The sequence below is a fragment of the Sinocyclocheilus anshuiensis genome, unplaced genomic scaffold (assembly GCF_001515605.1).
Source record: "Sinocyclocheilus anshuiensis isolate Anshui unplaced genomic scaffold, SAMN03320099.WGS_v1.1 scaffold615, whole genome shotgun sequence".
NCBI lineage: Eukaryota > Metazoa > Chordata > Actinopteri > Cypriniformes > Cyprinidae > Sinocyclocheilus > Sinocyclocheilus anshuiensis.
In genome coordinates, this window is record NW_015552647.1 from 1,599,351 (window position 1) to 1,615,320 (window position 15,970).

General features: G+C 36.5%; 1 protein-coding gene across 1 annotated transcript in view; it reads left to right on the forward strand.

Annotated features, from left to right (window-relative positions):
* The window catches only part of LOC107666966 (contactin-4-like), a 38,125-nt gene that overhangs the window by 8,686 nt on the left and 13,469 nt on the right, over positions 1 to 15,970 (forward strand). Inside the window, exons 5-14 of the mRNA XM_016458524.1 lie at positions 1,257 to 1,460; positions 2,641 to 2,743; positions 3,711 to 3,895; positions 4,483 to 4,625; positions 4,767 to 4,896; positions 5,590 to 5,740; positions 12,326 to 12,453; positions 13,184 to 13,356; positions 14,567 to 14,684; positions 15,061 to 15,219. Of these exons, the coding sequence (XP_016314010.1) occupies positions 1,257 to 1,460; positions 2,641 to 2,743; positions 3,711 to 3,895; positions 4,483 to 4,625; positions 4,767 to 4,896; positions 5,590 to 5,740; positions 12,326 to 12,453; positions 13,184 to 13,356; positions 14,567 to 14,684; positions 15,061 to 15,219 (1,494 nt within the window). The remainder of the gene's footprint in view (positions 1 to 1,256; positions 1,461 to 2,640; positions 2,744 to 3,710; positions 3,896 to 4,482; positions 4,626 to 4,766; positions 4,897 to 5,589; positions 5,741 to 12,325; positions 12,454 to 13,183; positions 13,357 to 14,566; positions 14,685 to 15,060; positions 15,220 to 15,970) is intronic.

The window sequence follows — 15,970 nt, forward strand, 5'->3', positions numbered from 1 at the left end:
GTTTTTTTTTTTTTTTTTTTTTTTTTTTTGGAATAAGGTGCACAATAAGAGGTAATTTTGGTTGATTGTTACTTTAGTATTATTTTGATGTTAAATTACTGTTGGTTGTTTTCTAGAACATTGAACTGAGCCTTGTGAATTTCAGAGACAGCTCTCCGTTACTGTACAGTAACTACTAACTGAAGTAAAAAAAAAAAAAAAACTGTCACCTCTTTTTACTCATAAATAGCCGTGTTCATTGGTCTGCTCTGTCACATGATTTCAGATTATAGTGGCTGTGAATTTGTTTCCTAAGAGACCAAAAGCCTTGAGCACAGTGCCCAGTAATGATGAGAGGTCCCTCACCTTGTCACCACTCCATTTATGATGGTTTTAATTCACCTTTTTCTGTCTTGAAGCCAAATGGTTCTTTTTCCTCAGTGCTGCTGTACACTCTTAGATATGCTTTTGGACCTTAAATAGCCCTTATCAATCCACATTTCAGCCACTCTAACCCCCTGTCTGCCCTCTAATAAACACTGCTTAATTTGATACTTTCAAATGGCATGCGTTGGACATTTTGTGGTGGAAAATTGAAAGTTGTTTTGATGGCCTTTTTAATTATTTTGACAGTATAAGGGTTATTTTTGAGAAATATGCCATTTGCCAGCATAATACAAATACATGTATTTTGCCTGTCTGAAAATAAATAGTAAAAATTAATGATGTAATTATTTATTTTGTCTTAAAACTTCCTCTTATCATTTTGTCTTAAAACTTCCTCTTATCATTTATTATATCAGAATGATTTTCATATATATACACACACACACACGTAATATTTCTGCGTCACAGGTTATCATCTTACATTGTAATGCTGTGTTTATTTGCAGTCATGAAGAATAAATGCAGATTTTGTAGAGCTGTTTGTAGAGCCAGAATATGCCTTTTTCATGGAATAATATTAGTTTTCAGCTCCTGTTGCTTGACTGTCAAAATCGAAACTGTATTGCTTTAACCTTGTTATATATAAACTCCCTTCCCACAGCTGAGCTCTTACAAGCTGAGAACATACTCATCTAAATTTCATCCACAAATGGTTGAATTTAATAAAAAAAAAAAAAGATTTTAAAACAGTTTTCAAATTTTCTATTTCATAATGCATCAAGCTATACACTAAGTAGGGCATGCAGCATGTTGTCTATATATCGATGACTATATATATCTATAGTTGGCAAAAAAATTTAGTACTGTCATCTGACAATTTTTCTCCTCAGAAATCAGATACTCCTGGATATTTAATGGCCGCCCCAGCATTGTTGTTGGGGACAACCGACGATTTGTGTCCCAGAGGACTGGAAACTTGTATATTGCAAAAGTTGAGACGTCAGACGTGGGCAACTACACGTGTGTGGTAAGGAATGTGATGACCAATACGACCGTCTACAGTTCCCCAACTCCAGTGGTGCTACGTCGGGACGGTGAGTAGCCTGGAGGAACTGCTAACAGTGATGAATCAGTAGATTTGAGCATGACGGTGTTTGCTTTGCTGCCACTCAGAGATGTAGCATTTGTGTATTCATAGTCTCTGAGCCATGCTCAGCCAACTGTGTGTGTGTGTGTGTGTGTGTGTGTGTGTGTGTGAGAGAGAGAGAGAGAGAGAGAGAGAGAGAGAGAGAGAGAGAGAGTGAGGGAAGGAGAAAAAATTCTGCATTAAGAAAGAAGACTTCCATCCTCACACACATACACGTATACCCCGGGAGGCTCAACATCACCAGTCATTAGTGTCTGTTTAATATTCACCCAGACAAGGTATATGAAGTAGGGCGGAGAGGTTTTGAATATTTTGAGTTCATGTGAATATTGAATATTTTTATCTATGAATATTTTGGGCGCAAGACCACTGCTGAACTCTTACTACTTTACTAATTCTTATTTCTTACTTTTCCTTGTGTTTGATCTACGTTCCCTGCTGAAAAAAAATATATATATATACATTTTAGGCCAGCATAAATTTACATGATTTTCTAGTTGGTGCAAGTCGACCAGCATAGCCAAAACTGTCAGGATCTTTATCTAAAGCTGGTTGACTAAGACAGTCTTGTTGGCAAAGCAATGCTTTTTTTCTTTTTAATATAAATCTTTAAATTATTTTTGCATGTATTTTTATTTAAAAATTCAAAATTTACCTAATAAAACACTGTTTTCACATGTTATGTTATGAGTATCTGTTTTATATATGTGATAAATGTTTAAAATAATGTCTTTCATAATGTATGCCTTTTTTCATAATATAAGTTTGGTCAGGTTTATTTATTTATTTTTTATTAACTTTAACAAGTATTTTGTGTAAAAATTATATTTAAACATATATAGGATATTTATTAACATTTTCATAAAGTGTCAGAAAAGTCACTTATTTACCTTTTTATCTGTTTTCATTTTATTCAGTTATCTATTTGTTTTAATCTATCTATTTATCAAAATTATATTTTTGTCTACTAAGTATAAAAGTGTAGTTATGAGTCAGATGGACTAAAGCTAATGAATATGACAAGACGTGAAAAAATATTGTCAAAAGAAAAAAGTATAATCATATTTGAATTGAAGTGCATTGGTTTTACCCTAAAAGACTCATGCTTGTCCATCCTCATTTTCCAGCTGTGATGGGGGAGTATGAGCCAAAGATTGAAGTCCAGTTTGAAAAAATGCTCCATGTTGCCAAAGGATCATCAGTTCGATTGGAGTGTTTCGCTTTAGGAAAGTAGGTCTCTTCTTTACTAACAGATGGACTCCTTGCCTCCAGAGGGTTGCTTTGCTAACTGGGGATTGCCACACTTGGCACATAGTACATCTTAGCAGTTTATTTAAGAGAAATGTCTCAGAAATATACAGGATCCTTTAATCTTAGTGAAGAAGTAGGAAACAGATGGAGAGGGGAAGGCATTATTTTTAAAAACAGCTGCTGACTGTGATCCAGGGGTGAGACAGGGTTCTGGCCTTGGATTGTCCACAGGTAATGTGTTAAGGGATGCTGGGATACTGGTGGGCTATCAAACACAGAATAGATATGCTGGCAGACCATTTATTTTTATGTTTTATTTATCATTTCGTTTAATACAAATTTAATAAAGCTTTGGAGTAACTTTTGGGGTTGGTAAGAGTTTTTAATATTTTTTGAAAGTCTCTTATGCTCACTAAAGCTGCGTTTGTTTTGATTAAAATACTTTAAAATGGTAATATTGTGAAATAGTATTACAATTAAAAATAACTATTTTCTGTTTTAAAAGATTTTAAAATGTATTCCTGTGAAAGCAAAGCTGAGTTTTCAGCAGCCATTACTCCAGTCTCCAGTGTCACATAAACCTTGAGAAATCTTTTGTGATTTGGTGCTCAAACAACATTTCTTCTATTATCAATGTTATAAGTATTCATTCAAAAAAAATAGAAAAGAAATCTTACTAAACCCAAACATTTGAATGGTAGTGTTTCATATAATTAATGGCTGAAAAAAGTTTAATTACCCAAAATATTTAAGAAACATTAAACATACTGTACGTCAAAGTGACTGGAAAATATGTCAAATTTGAATTGTAACTGTGCAGAAATGGATTGAGTAACATGTTGACTAACTAGTAACATGATCTGCTTTGATGAATCCTGTTAAGCCTCCATAGATCATCTTTGCACATTCTGATGCTAATATGGTATCTTTTCTTGACTTTTCTCAGTCCAGTGCCTTCTATTTCCTGGAAGAGAGCGGACGGAAGCCCCTTCCCAGGAAAAATGAAGATAAATCACTCGAATGGTGTCCTAGAGATCCCATATTTCCGTCCAGAGGATTCTGGACTTTATGAATGCGTGGCCGAAAACTCCAAAGGACGTAGTATTGCAAAAGGACGTCTTGTATTTCAAAGTAAGGTCAAATACTGACTTAAGTATACAATAGCCAAATGGTCAAAATATGTATTGGATGCTAATTAGCCCTTTTTGCAAATATTTAGTCAGCTGTATCCAAAAAATTGTGCGCAGGGTATTTTTCACAATGTTAAAAGACCTTTCCTTATCTCGCCTATCCATGCAGCGTTTTGTCGGCCATCGCGATTACCGCACGAGAATCAATAAAAGAAATTTACATTTTTAATGAGTCAGATAACGGATCACACAGCAACCTGTGGTAAATAATAAATAATGAAAGAATAGATTTTATTGTCAATTGTCAAGGCAAGACTAATTAGAATGGCTATAGCAGGCATTGTTTAGTCTACACAGAGAGCCCACGATATATGCACTGCTACTGTGCTCCTCTGAAAGACAGGAAGAATCATCTAGAATTAATGTGCACAGAGTAACCTCATTTTTTTTGGTGGTTTATAAAACACAATGCTTTCATCATTGTTGCAGTGCATTGCAAGGGAGAGAGTTCAGAGAGACAGCCGTTGTGTTAAGGCAGGATGCAGACCTCTGCATTTGTATTATAGTAGTTCATTGCTGTTCACACAGATGTGGAACACCTGCAGTGGTCGCAGACTCTGTATGACGCAAACATGGCTATTGAGTCTGATCTTCACTGGGAGTGCAAGGCTAATGGAAAACCTCAACCTGTTTACCGATGGCTCAAGAATGGACAGCCTTTGGTCTCTCAGGTGATAATACTAACCGCTAGAGTAACACCCCTCCCCAAGTACTAAGACTTGAAATATGCTGGCTGAGTGTATATGTTGAAATGTATATCTAGGTTATTAGTGGTGCATGCAATCTGTCCTGACAGTTTTGTTTATGCTCAGGACAGAATTCGTGTTGATGGTGGCGGGTTAACCATCTCCAACATAAACCTGATGGATTCTGGGATGTATCAGTGTTTGGCAGAGAATGATAACGGAGTCATATATGCAAGTGCTGAGCTCAAAGTTGTGGGTAAGCATCTTTCCATGTCATCAAAGAACCACATGGATTTTTCAATTTGTGATTTTCAGACCTGGAAAAGCCTTGGAAATTCATGGAATTTGGTACCATATGAACATTTATGTTCTGCTCTAAAATACATTTAATCGTGTTGATATATCTGAGAATACAAATGGAGAACCACCACAGAAATCTCAATAAAATAGGATTGATTTTTAAAACCATATTAGTCATCTCTTCAATCATCTCTTCTTTTTTGCTGTTAGTTAAAGCATGAAATAAACATGTATGAACATCAGAAGGTCTGCTGAAAGAAAAAGTATGACTTGGTGAAATATAATATATCTCATGTAATCACTCAATCAGTGTTTCAACCGCAGAAAGATGTCAGTAATACAGCTTGTAAAAGCCATTTAATTTCCCTAACCTCATCAGACAACTAGAATATATATTTTTGCTAAATATATATACTATATTACATATTCATTATATTTTACTTATCCTTTTAGTTGTATCTTCATTGTATAATGTATGTTCAAATAAATCTGTCATGAAAACAAGTTTTATTTCAGTGCATCACTAAAATGTCATGAAAATGAATTGGTCTAATGTGTGTGAACCCTGGTATTCAGTATTTCTAGTGGTGAAATATGTCCAATAAAATCAAAAATCTGAGCCAAACACCACAAATCCCTTGTCTTTCAGCCTCTCCTCCAGACTTCTCAATAAAAACAGTGAAGAAGACCACACTGATCCAGAGAGGCGGGGAAGCTATCATCGAATGCCGGCCGCACGCATCCCCCAGAGCTTCGTACTCTTGGAGGAGAGGCAACGAGTTCCTGAAAGACAGCAAGAGGTATGGGTCAGCAGACCGGTCACTAATGAAAGGTGCGAAATGAGCCGCTTGCACTCCAGTTGTCTCCAGAGCCTTTGGGTTTGTTTGCACCGCAGTAATGCAGGGTTCTGATGGAGTGTCTTAGGGCCTGGTCACACAGGGTGCGTTCTTGCATCCATCTGCATGGATTTATTAGTAATTAGTAGTTAATTTTATGCCACAATATACTTTTTCCAACAAGGAATGTGGATTATGTATCTTTATCTATAATTTATTTTCTGATAAATGCAGAGGTATATTTAATATATAATATTAAATATATAATATATATTCAGGGAACACACATAATGGTAAAAAATGTATATCCTGAATGCACTGTAAGTCACTTTGGATAAAAGCATCTGCTAAATCCATAAATTATATTAATTATTATATTATAATTATAATATATTTACAGTGCACAAGCGTTACCAAGGCTGCATTTTATTTGGTTAAAACAGTAATATTGTGAAATATTTTTACAATTTAAAATAATTTTTTAAAGCTGAATTTTCAGCAATCTTTAGAAATCATTCTAATATGCTGATTTGGTGATCAGGAACATTTCTTCTTATTAGGGCTGTGCAAAAAATCGAATGCGATTTTCATGCGCATCTAGTCAGTAAAGCTGCAATCGCATTTGATTTTTTGCACAGCCCTACTTATTATTATCAATGTGGAAAAAAACAGTTCTGCTGTTAAAGAATTTAGATTTAGCAGCACAAAAAAAGTACAAAAGAACAGCATTTATTTAAAATAGAAATATTGTGTAATATAATAATTGTTTACTGTTGTTTTTGATCGGATTCATTGGGACAAAACTCCCAATTTTCATTTCCTGGAGTTTTAAAATGTAAAAATAATGCTGATGAATGGAAGTAAATTTAAGTGCTTAAATGGAATCCAGTTGTGCTCAATTATATGTTGCAGAAAAAAAGCATCAGCTGTGAGGGGAAGAAATAATGCCAAATTAACATTACTTCCCATAAAAAAAATAATTTATAATGAGAATGCATTTTTTAACTTCCCGTTTCCTACATTCTCTCTCTTAGCAGTCATTATTTGCAAAGCATCAGCCCACTACTGTGTGATGTTTTTCTATATGTTTTATTCAAACATAATTGCCTTTTTTTTGTCCATACCGAACACAAGTTGCAAAGGCACAGATGTTGCACATTCAAGACCAACAACATCCTTCCTAATGGCACTTTTCACACAAGAGTGAGTGCCTAGTGGAACACTAATTAATACACCCCTGGTTCTGCCTCTTTCTTGTTGGGTTTCAATGGGACAGAATCGTTCTAGCATGGCCATGTCAGAACAGGTGGCAGGAGGGACGAGTGTATGATCTCCAGTAATGGATGGGGATGGACTGATAACCAATGGGAGCTCACTCTGTGCACTGTGGTCCATCTGGACCTGAGAGAGAACACACATGCCATGACTCACTGATGTTGCCCAGGGTCTCCGTGGAGTGATGTGATTATTGGATGAGGGAGAGGGGGAGCGATGGAAAGGGCGAGAGGGAGTGGAAGTTAGAGCGAACGGAGGAAATGAGACAAGAGGTGCAAGACTGTGTATCAGATACTGTCTATCAGAGGGTCAGGGTAAGCCTGAAATGGAGTGCTAACATACTCTTAACTCCGTACCTCACAGTATGTACTGTACACCGCATACTGTTGTTTTGTAGCATATGCAACATTATGCAATATGCCGAAAAGATTTCAGTAAACGGTGAGTGCATGTTTAATTCAGCAAGTGGCATCCAGTTATCAATTTGCAGTTATTTTCCGGTTTTGAGTAGAAATGTTTTAGCTTTTGACAGTCCACTCAAATCTATCAGGAAGGAAATGAATGGTCAAGTCAAGAGCACTGCATTGTGGGATACATTATAGCACATTGGGCATATTATTGATTTAGAAATAGTAGCCTAAATGAAACAGTCTGCACAAATAAACAGTGCATGTTCAGCAGATGGCATCTAGTTATAATTTTGGAAATAGTTATTTTGTTGTTATTTTTAGATTTTGAATTGCAATGTTTTAACTTTTGACAGTTCACCTAAATGTGTTGAAGGAAATGGAGGGTCAAGTCAAGTCCACTGCATTATGGGATACACTATTGCACATACATGAAGTAGTGTGTACTTCATACTTTTAGGAATAGTAGCCTATGTGAAACAATTATGGAGTACTCACAAATAAAGAGTGCATGTCTAATTCAGCAAGTGGCATTTAGTTATTATTTTGGAAATAGTCAAGTCAAGCACACTGCATTGTGGGATACACTATTTTGTGCATATACTGTTGTCAGAATACTGTTGTTTTAAAAATAGTGCCCTATTTGAAGCAATATGCATAAATAAACAGCACATGTTTAATTCAGCAAGTGGCATCTAGTTGTTATTTTGGAAATAGTTATTTTCAGATATTGTGTAGAAAAATCTCAAAGGGATAATTCAGCCAAAAATTAAATTAACTCATAATTTACTAACCCTTAAGTTGTTCCAAACCTTTATGAGTTTCTTTCTTCTATTGAACATAAAAGATTATATTTTTGAAAAAAGTGGGGACCCAAACCATTTCTGGTCCCCATTGACTTATATAGTATGGGGAAAAAACACCATGGAAGTCAATGGGGACCAGAAATGGTTTGGTTACCCACAATTTTCAAAATATATTTTTTGTTCAGCAGAAGAGAGAAATTACTACAGGTTTGGAAGAGCATGAGGTTGAGTAAATGATGGCAGAATTTTCATTTTTAGGTGAACTATCTCTTTAACTTCTAACAATCCACTTTAATGCACACACACTGTGCACACTGCATAATAATGTTTTACATATAGTAGTCTATGTGAAGTAGTATGGAGTATGCGACAAATAACATTTCATTAAACAGTCCGTGTTTAATTCAGCAAGTGACATTCGTTTATCATTTTTCAGATCCAATTTTGAGTAAAATATTTTAACACTTTGCTCAAACTATGAAATGTCAAGTGGAGTGCATTGCATTGTGTGATATACTATTGCATGCAATCTGCTTTGGTTAGTTGTGTTTGGAATGGAACATTAGTATGCTGCATGCTGCATAATCAGAATCAGAATCAGAAGAGCTTTATTACCAAGTATGTTTACACACACAAGGAATTTGACTTGACGACAGGAGCTTCCAGTGTAGAAGAAAGTACAAACATAGTGCAGACATACATGATAGTGCAGACATACATAGGAATAACACAGTAGGTATGTAATATAACACTAATATAATAAAAAAGAAAAATTGAATAATGTACTATATACAGAAATAGAAGTATAGGAAAAAATGTAATTATTTAGATAAATGTACAGATATGTTTATTAGTCCTGGCTGCCATTTGCGGCGCCATCTTGATCTTGATAATGCATACAAGTTAGAATATACATTATGTAAAACTGAGAATATGTCACAAAAATGTTTCAAACTACATTGTTCAAGCAATATTATTATTGCAAATTGCATGTTTACTTCAGCAATTGGTGTTTAGTCTGTATATTTAAAAAATGCATTTTAATCTAATTTTGTACTTTTAACAGTCCAATCACATAATATTACTTCTAGTTCATTTGTTACAATGGAAACTGAATTTTATGGTGACTGAGTTTTCTCACACAGTGTGCTCTGCTCTGTATTGCTCATTTTGACAAATGTACAGTAGTATGGTTATATGTTTATTCCATGCATGGAGAACATTTGTATACTATGCATACAGGAAATATAGCACCCTGAAAATTCAGCAAGAACATATTAAATTGATCAACCGTGACATGAAATTAATAATAAATTGATTTCTGCTGAAAATTCAGCTTTACCATCATAGTAATTAATTACCTTTTAAAATATGAAAAAAGAAAAGTTAAATTGTAATAATATTTCACAATATTACTGTTTTTACTGTGTTTGTGATCAAGTAAATGCAGCCTTGGTGAGCATAAGAGACTTCTTTCAAAACATCAAAATAAAATAAAAAATCCCAAACTTTTAATAGGTAGTTTAGGTACTCTGCCCTTCTGAGGCACACAGATAGATGCTTTGTGGATAAATATGATTAAGTCTGAAATGTTTTCACAGCAATTACACTCTGATTTAGTTTGAAGCAGTACAAACACGAACATGTCAATCTTGTTTCATCTCACACTCCTAAGTTTGTATCAAGTCAATATGTGTTGCATCGTAGACTTTGTGATTCTCTGGACGTGCCTCAACATGCGAGGAGAAGCATCGATTAGTCATTGTATTCCACAGGGCGGTCAGGAGAGGACGGATCAGAGACTGATTACAAAGCCATCATGTCTTGACGCAAATATAAATGTGGCTCCGTATGGTCAGAAGTTTCGTTCCGTAAGCAGATAGCTCTTGCCTTTTTTCCTATTGGTTTTGCAGCTCATTGCTCACGGGTCGTCTGGTCCGCACGCTTCTATCGCTCAACGTTTGATATTTTTGTCAATAAATCAGAGGAAAGCTCTCAGCGTAAAGCATGTTCTCTGAGCCATAGTAAATACATATTTATTTTAAAAAGCGGCGGCTGAAATTGTTTGATTTCTGAGCTGGCAGGTCTGCTGTGCTCGTGTTTGATTTGTTCTGGGAGAAGGTCACAGCGGATCTCAACATTATATATTTACATTGCTCTATTTATTAATCTATCTATCTATCATTCCTTCCATTCTATTCCTAGTTATTAAAAGCAAAGCAGCATTGTTTGTTGGTGTACATCAAGGTCGATGAAGCACTTCTGAGAATTGTTTTCTGAAATCAGTTGCAGGATGTCTGACAAGTTTCCAGTTAAATGAAATATACATAATAAGAAATATGTAATAATTTTAACAATTTCTGAGGAAAATGCAAATATTTTGCATAACAGCAACGTAACAGATGCATAAATTATCACTTACAATGCACTTATCTCACACACCTCTCCTACACAACCTACGTAATTTTAGCTATCATTCATATCTGACAAATACACATTTAATACAGAGGGTTTGGGGAGGGTTATGAAAAATCCATAACCTGAACAAGCACCACTAATAAAAACCTGTTTGAATAGAGCGAGAGAATCTGTTTTGTTTGTGCTGTTGCAGCTCTATTACAAAGTCAGATCTCTAGCCAGGTTAGCATTTCAGTCAGATGCTATCAACATCTCACATGATCCAGACAGCCTTCTGCAAGAGCTCCATAATCACATCTGCTCTTGCTGCCTTTTTGGAAACGCTTTTTAATGTGTCGATAGCATCTTACATGTGTTGGATATGATAAGGCCGCAGTTAAGAATTCAAACCAGCTTCCCTTTTACATCCTCTTCCCTTTCACTTTATTCTTGGCCTTAATAAAGCAGTATTTACTTTTTAGAATCCCATTAACTGACTGCATCCTGTTGAAAACTCTGTCTATTTAATCTGAATGATTTTCTACAGTTTTCAGACTTCTTAAAAAAATAATAAACACAAGCATACCAAGAGAACTATATGGTTGTTTTTGTGTTGTCTGGAATAGTTGGGCTGAGACTGTGTCTTTAAGAATTCCTTTTGGGGAGGCAAGATGAAGGAAGGAAGGAAGGAAGGTTGCTGTATCCTTGAACATTAAAGCTCTGATCTAGTACCTGAGCAGACTCTGTGTGTCAGAGAACGTGTTGGGTTAAAGACCATCTTTGCTTATTCTTTCATCTGTTCCAGTAGACTGTCAGTTTCACCACCCAAATACTTTTACTCTTACTTAACACAGTTCTATAATACATAGTTGAAGATTTTGGATGCTTATAGGCCTATATCTCACACACCTCTCCTACACAACCTACGTAATTTTAGCCATCATTCATATCAGCCAAATACACATTTAATACAGAGGGTTAGGGGTTATGAAAAATCCATAACCTGTGTGTGAACAACCACTTCTAATAAAAACCTGTTTGAGGAGAGTGAGAGAATCTGTTTTCGTACACACACACACACACACACACACACTCCCTTACGAAAAAGAAGTTTATTCAAGTGTGCTATTAGTATACTTCTTTTAAACTAAAAATAGGAAAGTATACTTTTATAAAATAAACTTGAAGTATACTACTTTTTGGTAAGGGCTATTCAAGAAACTGTTCAAAAGTTATTTTGTTAAATATTTGTACTGTTTTACATAACTTAGCAGCCATTACTCCAGTTTTCAGTGTCACATGATCCTTCACAAATCATTCCAATATGCTGATTTGGTGCTAAATTTTGGTCAATTTAATTCATGATACTTTCATAATTCTGGATGAAAGTATTAATTGTCAAAAATATATATATATATTAGTGCTGTCAAACGATTAATAGCGATTAATCGCATCCAAAATAAAAGTTTTTGTTTACATAATATATGAGTGTGTAACACATACATATATTATGTAAAAAAAAAATTAATTTTAGATGCGATTAATCGCAATTAATCGTTTGACAGCACTATATATAAATAAAACATTTATTTATTATTTAATGAACAGCATTGTTATATGAAGATATCATTGGTTGTTCCAACAATTTTTATTTACTGTTACAGGCGGACCATCTCAGAGGACGGTACTCTCAGGATCGCCAATGTAACCAAATCCGACGCAGGGAGGTACACTTGTGTCGCCAGAAACCCCTTCGGTACATCCAGCAGTTCTGGGACTTTAGTGGTCAAAGGTAAAGCACCTTTCACATTTCACAAACAGCACATTTCTCTTGCTTCTAAGCAGATGCCTTAAACCGGATGAGAACCAGTGGAAAAACAGTGAGCAACCCAAGCATGAAATTGATAATGAAATATATAGTTGTTTTATGTTCCTGCCGGTTTGACAGAGGTATAACTCATCCAAGCTTTTGTCATGTGTGAGTTATTGGTCCAGCCGTTAGTGTGAAAAAAAATCCGAGCCGTCCACAGCACCGGGAGCGGATTTCATCCTCGTCTCCCCAGTCACTTTCTGCATGTTTAATTAAAAATATGCTGGTGTTGCAAGTTTTTTTTTTTCTCAATTTACTCCTTTAATAACTTATGGCATTACATATGCATGTTTTTGAACACTTTGATGGCTTCAAGTAGGGTTATTGAAATTCAGGACTGAATGAAAAAAAGTATAATTTTGTTTGTGTTAAATTTTAAAATGAGACCGATTCTCTTTTGTGATGCCTAGTAAGTGAATCAACAAGTACCTGCTGAATAAAAGAACTTCATCTATGATTTTAGCTGGTTTAAGGTGGTTTAGGCTGGCCTGGATGTTTTCCCAGGCTGGTTTTCAGTTTGTTTAGCTGGTTGGCCCTTGAGTCTCCAAACCTGAAAACTCTCATGAATTAATGCATAACTGAAGACCTTCAACACTTCTGTCCTAGTCCTTTCTTCCCTTTATCTCACTTAAAACATTTTTTATTTTGGCAGAACCAACCAAGATTACAGTCCCTCCTTTGAGTATGGATGCCACAGTGGGGGAGAGCATTGTCTTGCCGTGTGAAGTATCTAAAGACTCCACTCTACACCCCATCTTCAAGTGGTTCTTCAACGGCAAGCTCATTGATTTCACTCGACACGATCACTTTGGGATGATTGGAGGGGTGCGTTTCTGTCAGTCATTATAATTCAAAGCTACAAATGCTGTATTTCTGAATTACTGCAGCCTTGGATTCCTCTTTGAAATCACTCGGGGTAGAGGAATGCGAGTGAGGAATGATTTGGAATCTGGTGTTTTAACTTTTTTTTTTAGCTCAGCTAGCAATGGGGGGAACTTGAGTACAAGGGCACCTGGCTGCTCTCTGAACATAGAGGCACAAATCTGTGTGATTACAGGATTTACATCGTACTCTGTTTAACACACAGTGAACCTCAAATAGCAATCAACAGGACCCACTCTCTCACTCTGTAGATCATCCACAGAGCTTTTAAGTTGCCAAGTATTGCTTTTGAGAACCTGGAGAGACCGATGAACAAATGCACAAATGGTGGGCTCTCACTAACAGCAGAAGGATTGCTTGTCCAAACAAGTTAAAAGGACCCTATCTGAACTGAAGAGCCAATCAAATATGAGAGCTTTTTGCTACTGCTATTTGCTTCTTGATGTTTTTCAAATGTGATGTAACTACAAAAATTAAAATATATACTTGATTTTAGAGACTTTTAGGTTTCCATTTAAGTACCACGGTAGTACCATAAAAATATACACTACTGTTCAAAAATTTTATGATTTTTAAAAAAATTAATTAGTACTTTTTTTCAGCAAGGATGCATTATATTGATCAAAAGTGACAATTAGAATTTTACAAATTTGTTTCAAATTAATATCCTTTTCAACTTTCTATTAATTAAAAAATCCTGAAAAACATTGTTTCCACAAAAATATTAAGAAGGACAACCATTTTAACATTGGAAATAATAACAAATGTTTCTTGAGCAGCAAATCGGCATATTGGAATGATTTCTGAAGGATCATGTAACACTGGAGTAATAGCTGTTGAAAATTCAGCTTCGTCATCAAAAAATAAATTACATTTTAAAATATATTGAAATAGAAAATGGATATTTTAAATTGCAATAACATTTCACAATATTACTAGTTTTACTGTATTTTTAAACAAACAAATGCAGCCTTGGTGAACATAAGAGACTTCTTTCAAAAACATTTATAAATAGTAGTGTATAGCAATCAAACTACACCATCGGGGCTATATAGATGGATGGTTGGACGGACGGACTTTTAGATAGATAGATAGATAGATAGATAGATATTTTTTTCTTCACAAATTTTTTATATAATGCTCTTTGTTATAGGGCTCTTCTGGGGATCTTATGATCAGGAATGTGCAGCTGAAGCACTCTGGGAAGTACGTCTGTATGGTGCATACAGCAGTGGACAGTGTGTCTGCGGCTGCAGACTTAATTGTCAGAGGTATGTGCATCTCCCCCCGCAGAGGCTGCTCAGTATTCTACACTTTTCTGAGCATTTATCAAATATAAATTAAAAAGGCCTCACAATTGGCCCCGCTATTTCTATTGTATTCCATTATTCAGCTCTTGAAGTAATGACTACAGGAGTATCTGAAATCAATGCATTAATTCCCTGCTTCGTGCTCTTTAGAACCTTTTGTATTTCCATCATCAAGTGAAGGATCTCTCTCCCTGGTTCTGAATAATAAGCATGTCGCCTTTTGTGGGCAGACTTGTCTCACATCGCAAGGTACTTGGTCACCTTGCTGTGCCCTTCTCTGATAAGGATACGCAGCAAGTGTGAGTCCTTTTTGTCTCTTTGGCGGTAATGTTGTCAGGGCCCCCTGGTGCTCCGGTGGATGTGTTGGTGGGGGACGTCACAGACAGGACTGCTCAGCTCTCGTGGGGCCCCGGACCTGACAACCACAGTCCTGTTACCCTCTACATCGTGCAAGCCAGGACCCCTTTCTCTATCGGCTGGCAGGCAGTCAAAACTGGTATAGTTGTCTGCATACTTTCTTACTGAATCTGGGTTCATTATAGAATATTGTTGCAGGAAGCAACTGTTCATGTGCATTTTACTGTAACTTTATTGTGACCCCTTACAAAAAAATTACTCTTAAAAAATTTTCTTAATTTTAATGGTAAAAACTATACAAATGCTACAATAAAAACGTACTCCGTTACTAACGTAACCTCGGTTCCCTGAGATACGGGAACGAGTACTGCGTCTGCTACCTGCGGCGAGAGCGAGGCACGTGGGATCTGGCCGGCGTGAGCTCGCTCGTGGCCGATCGCTCGACCCCTCTGTTTTTTCCTCACAGGTCCCTGGGAGGAAGAAAACGGGAGGGCGCGGGGGGCGGAGTCGCTCTCTGAAAAGAAAGCGATCCGTGAGCGGAGAGAGGCGAGACTAAAACTCTCACAATGAGAGCAAATAGCTCCCGTGAGCACAGCTTCCGCATGGGGTTTCCCCAAGCAGGAAACGCACTCCGTGTGGCCGTCATCGGCGTGCAGGGGAGACCCGCACGAGCCGCAATAACGGCGCGGCATTTGCAACAACGCCGCTGCTCTTTTAGAAGCTCTTTGAAGTCACCGGATGGCGGCAGGGGAACCGGACTGGAACTGCTGCATCGCTGGAGAAGCGGAGAAGCAAGTCAGCCGAGCTGAGAGGTCCCGATTCCAGCTGCGAAGGCGTGTCAACGGCGAGCGGCTTCGGATCAGCTTGAGACGTAGAGTCGTCGCTGAAGG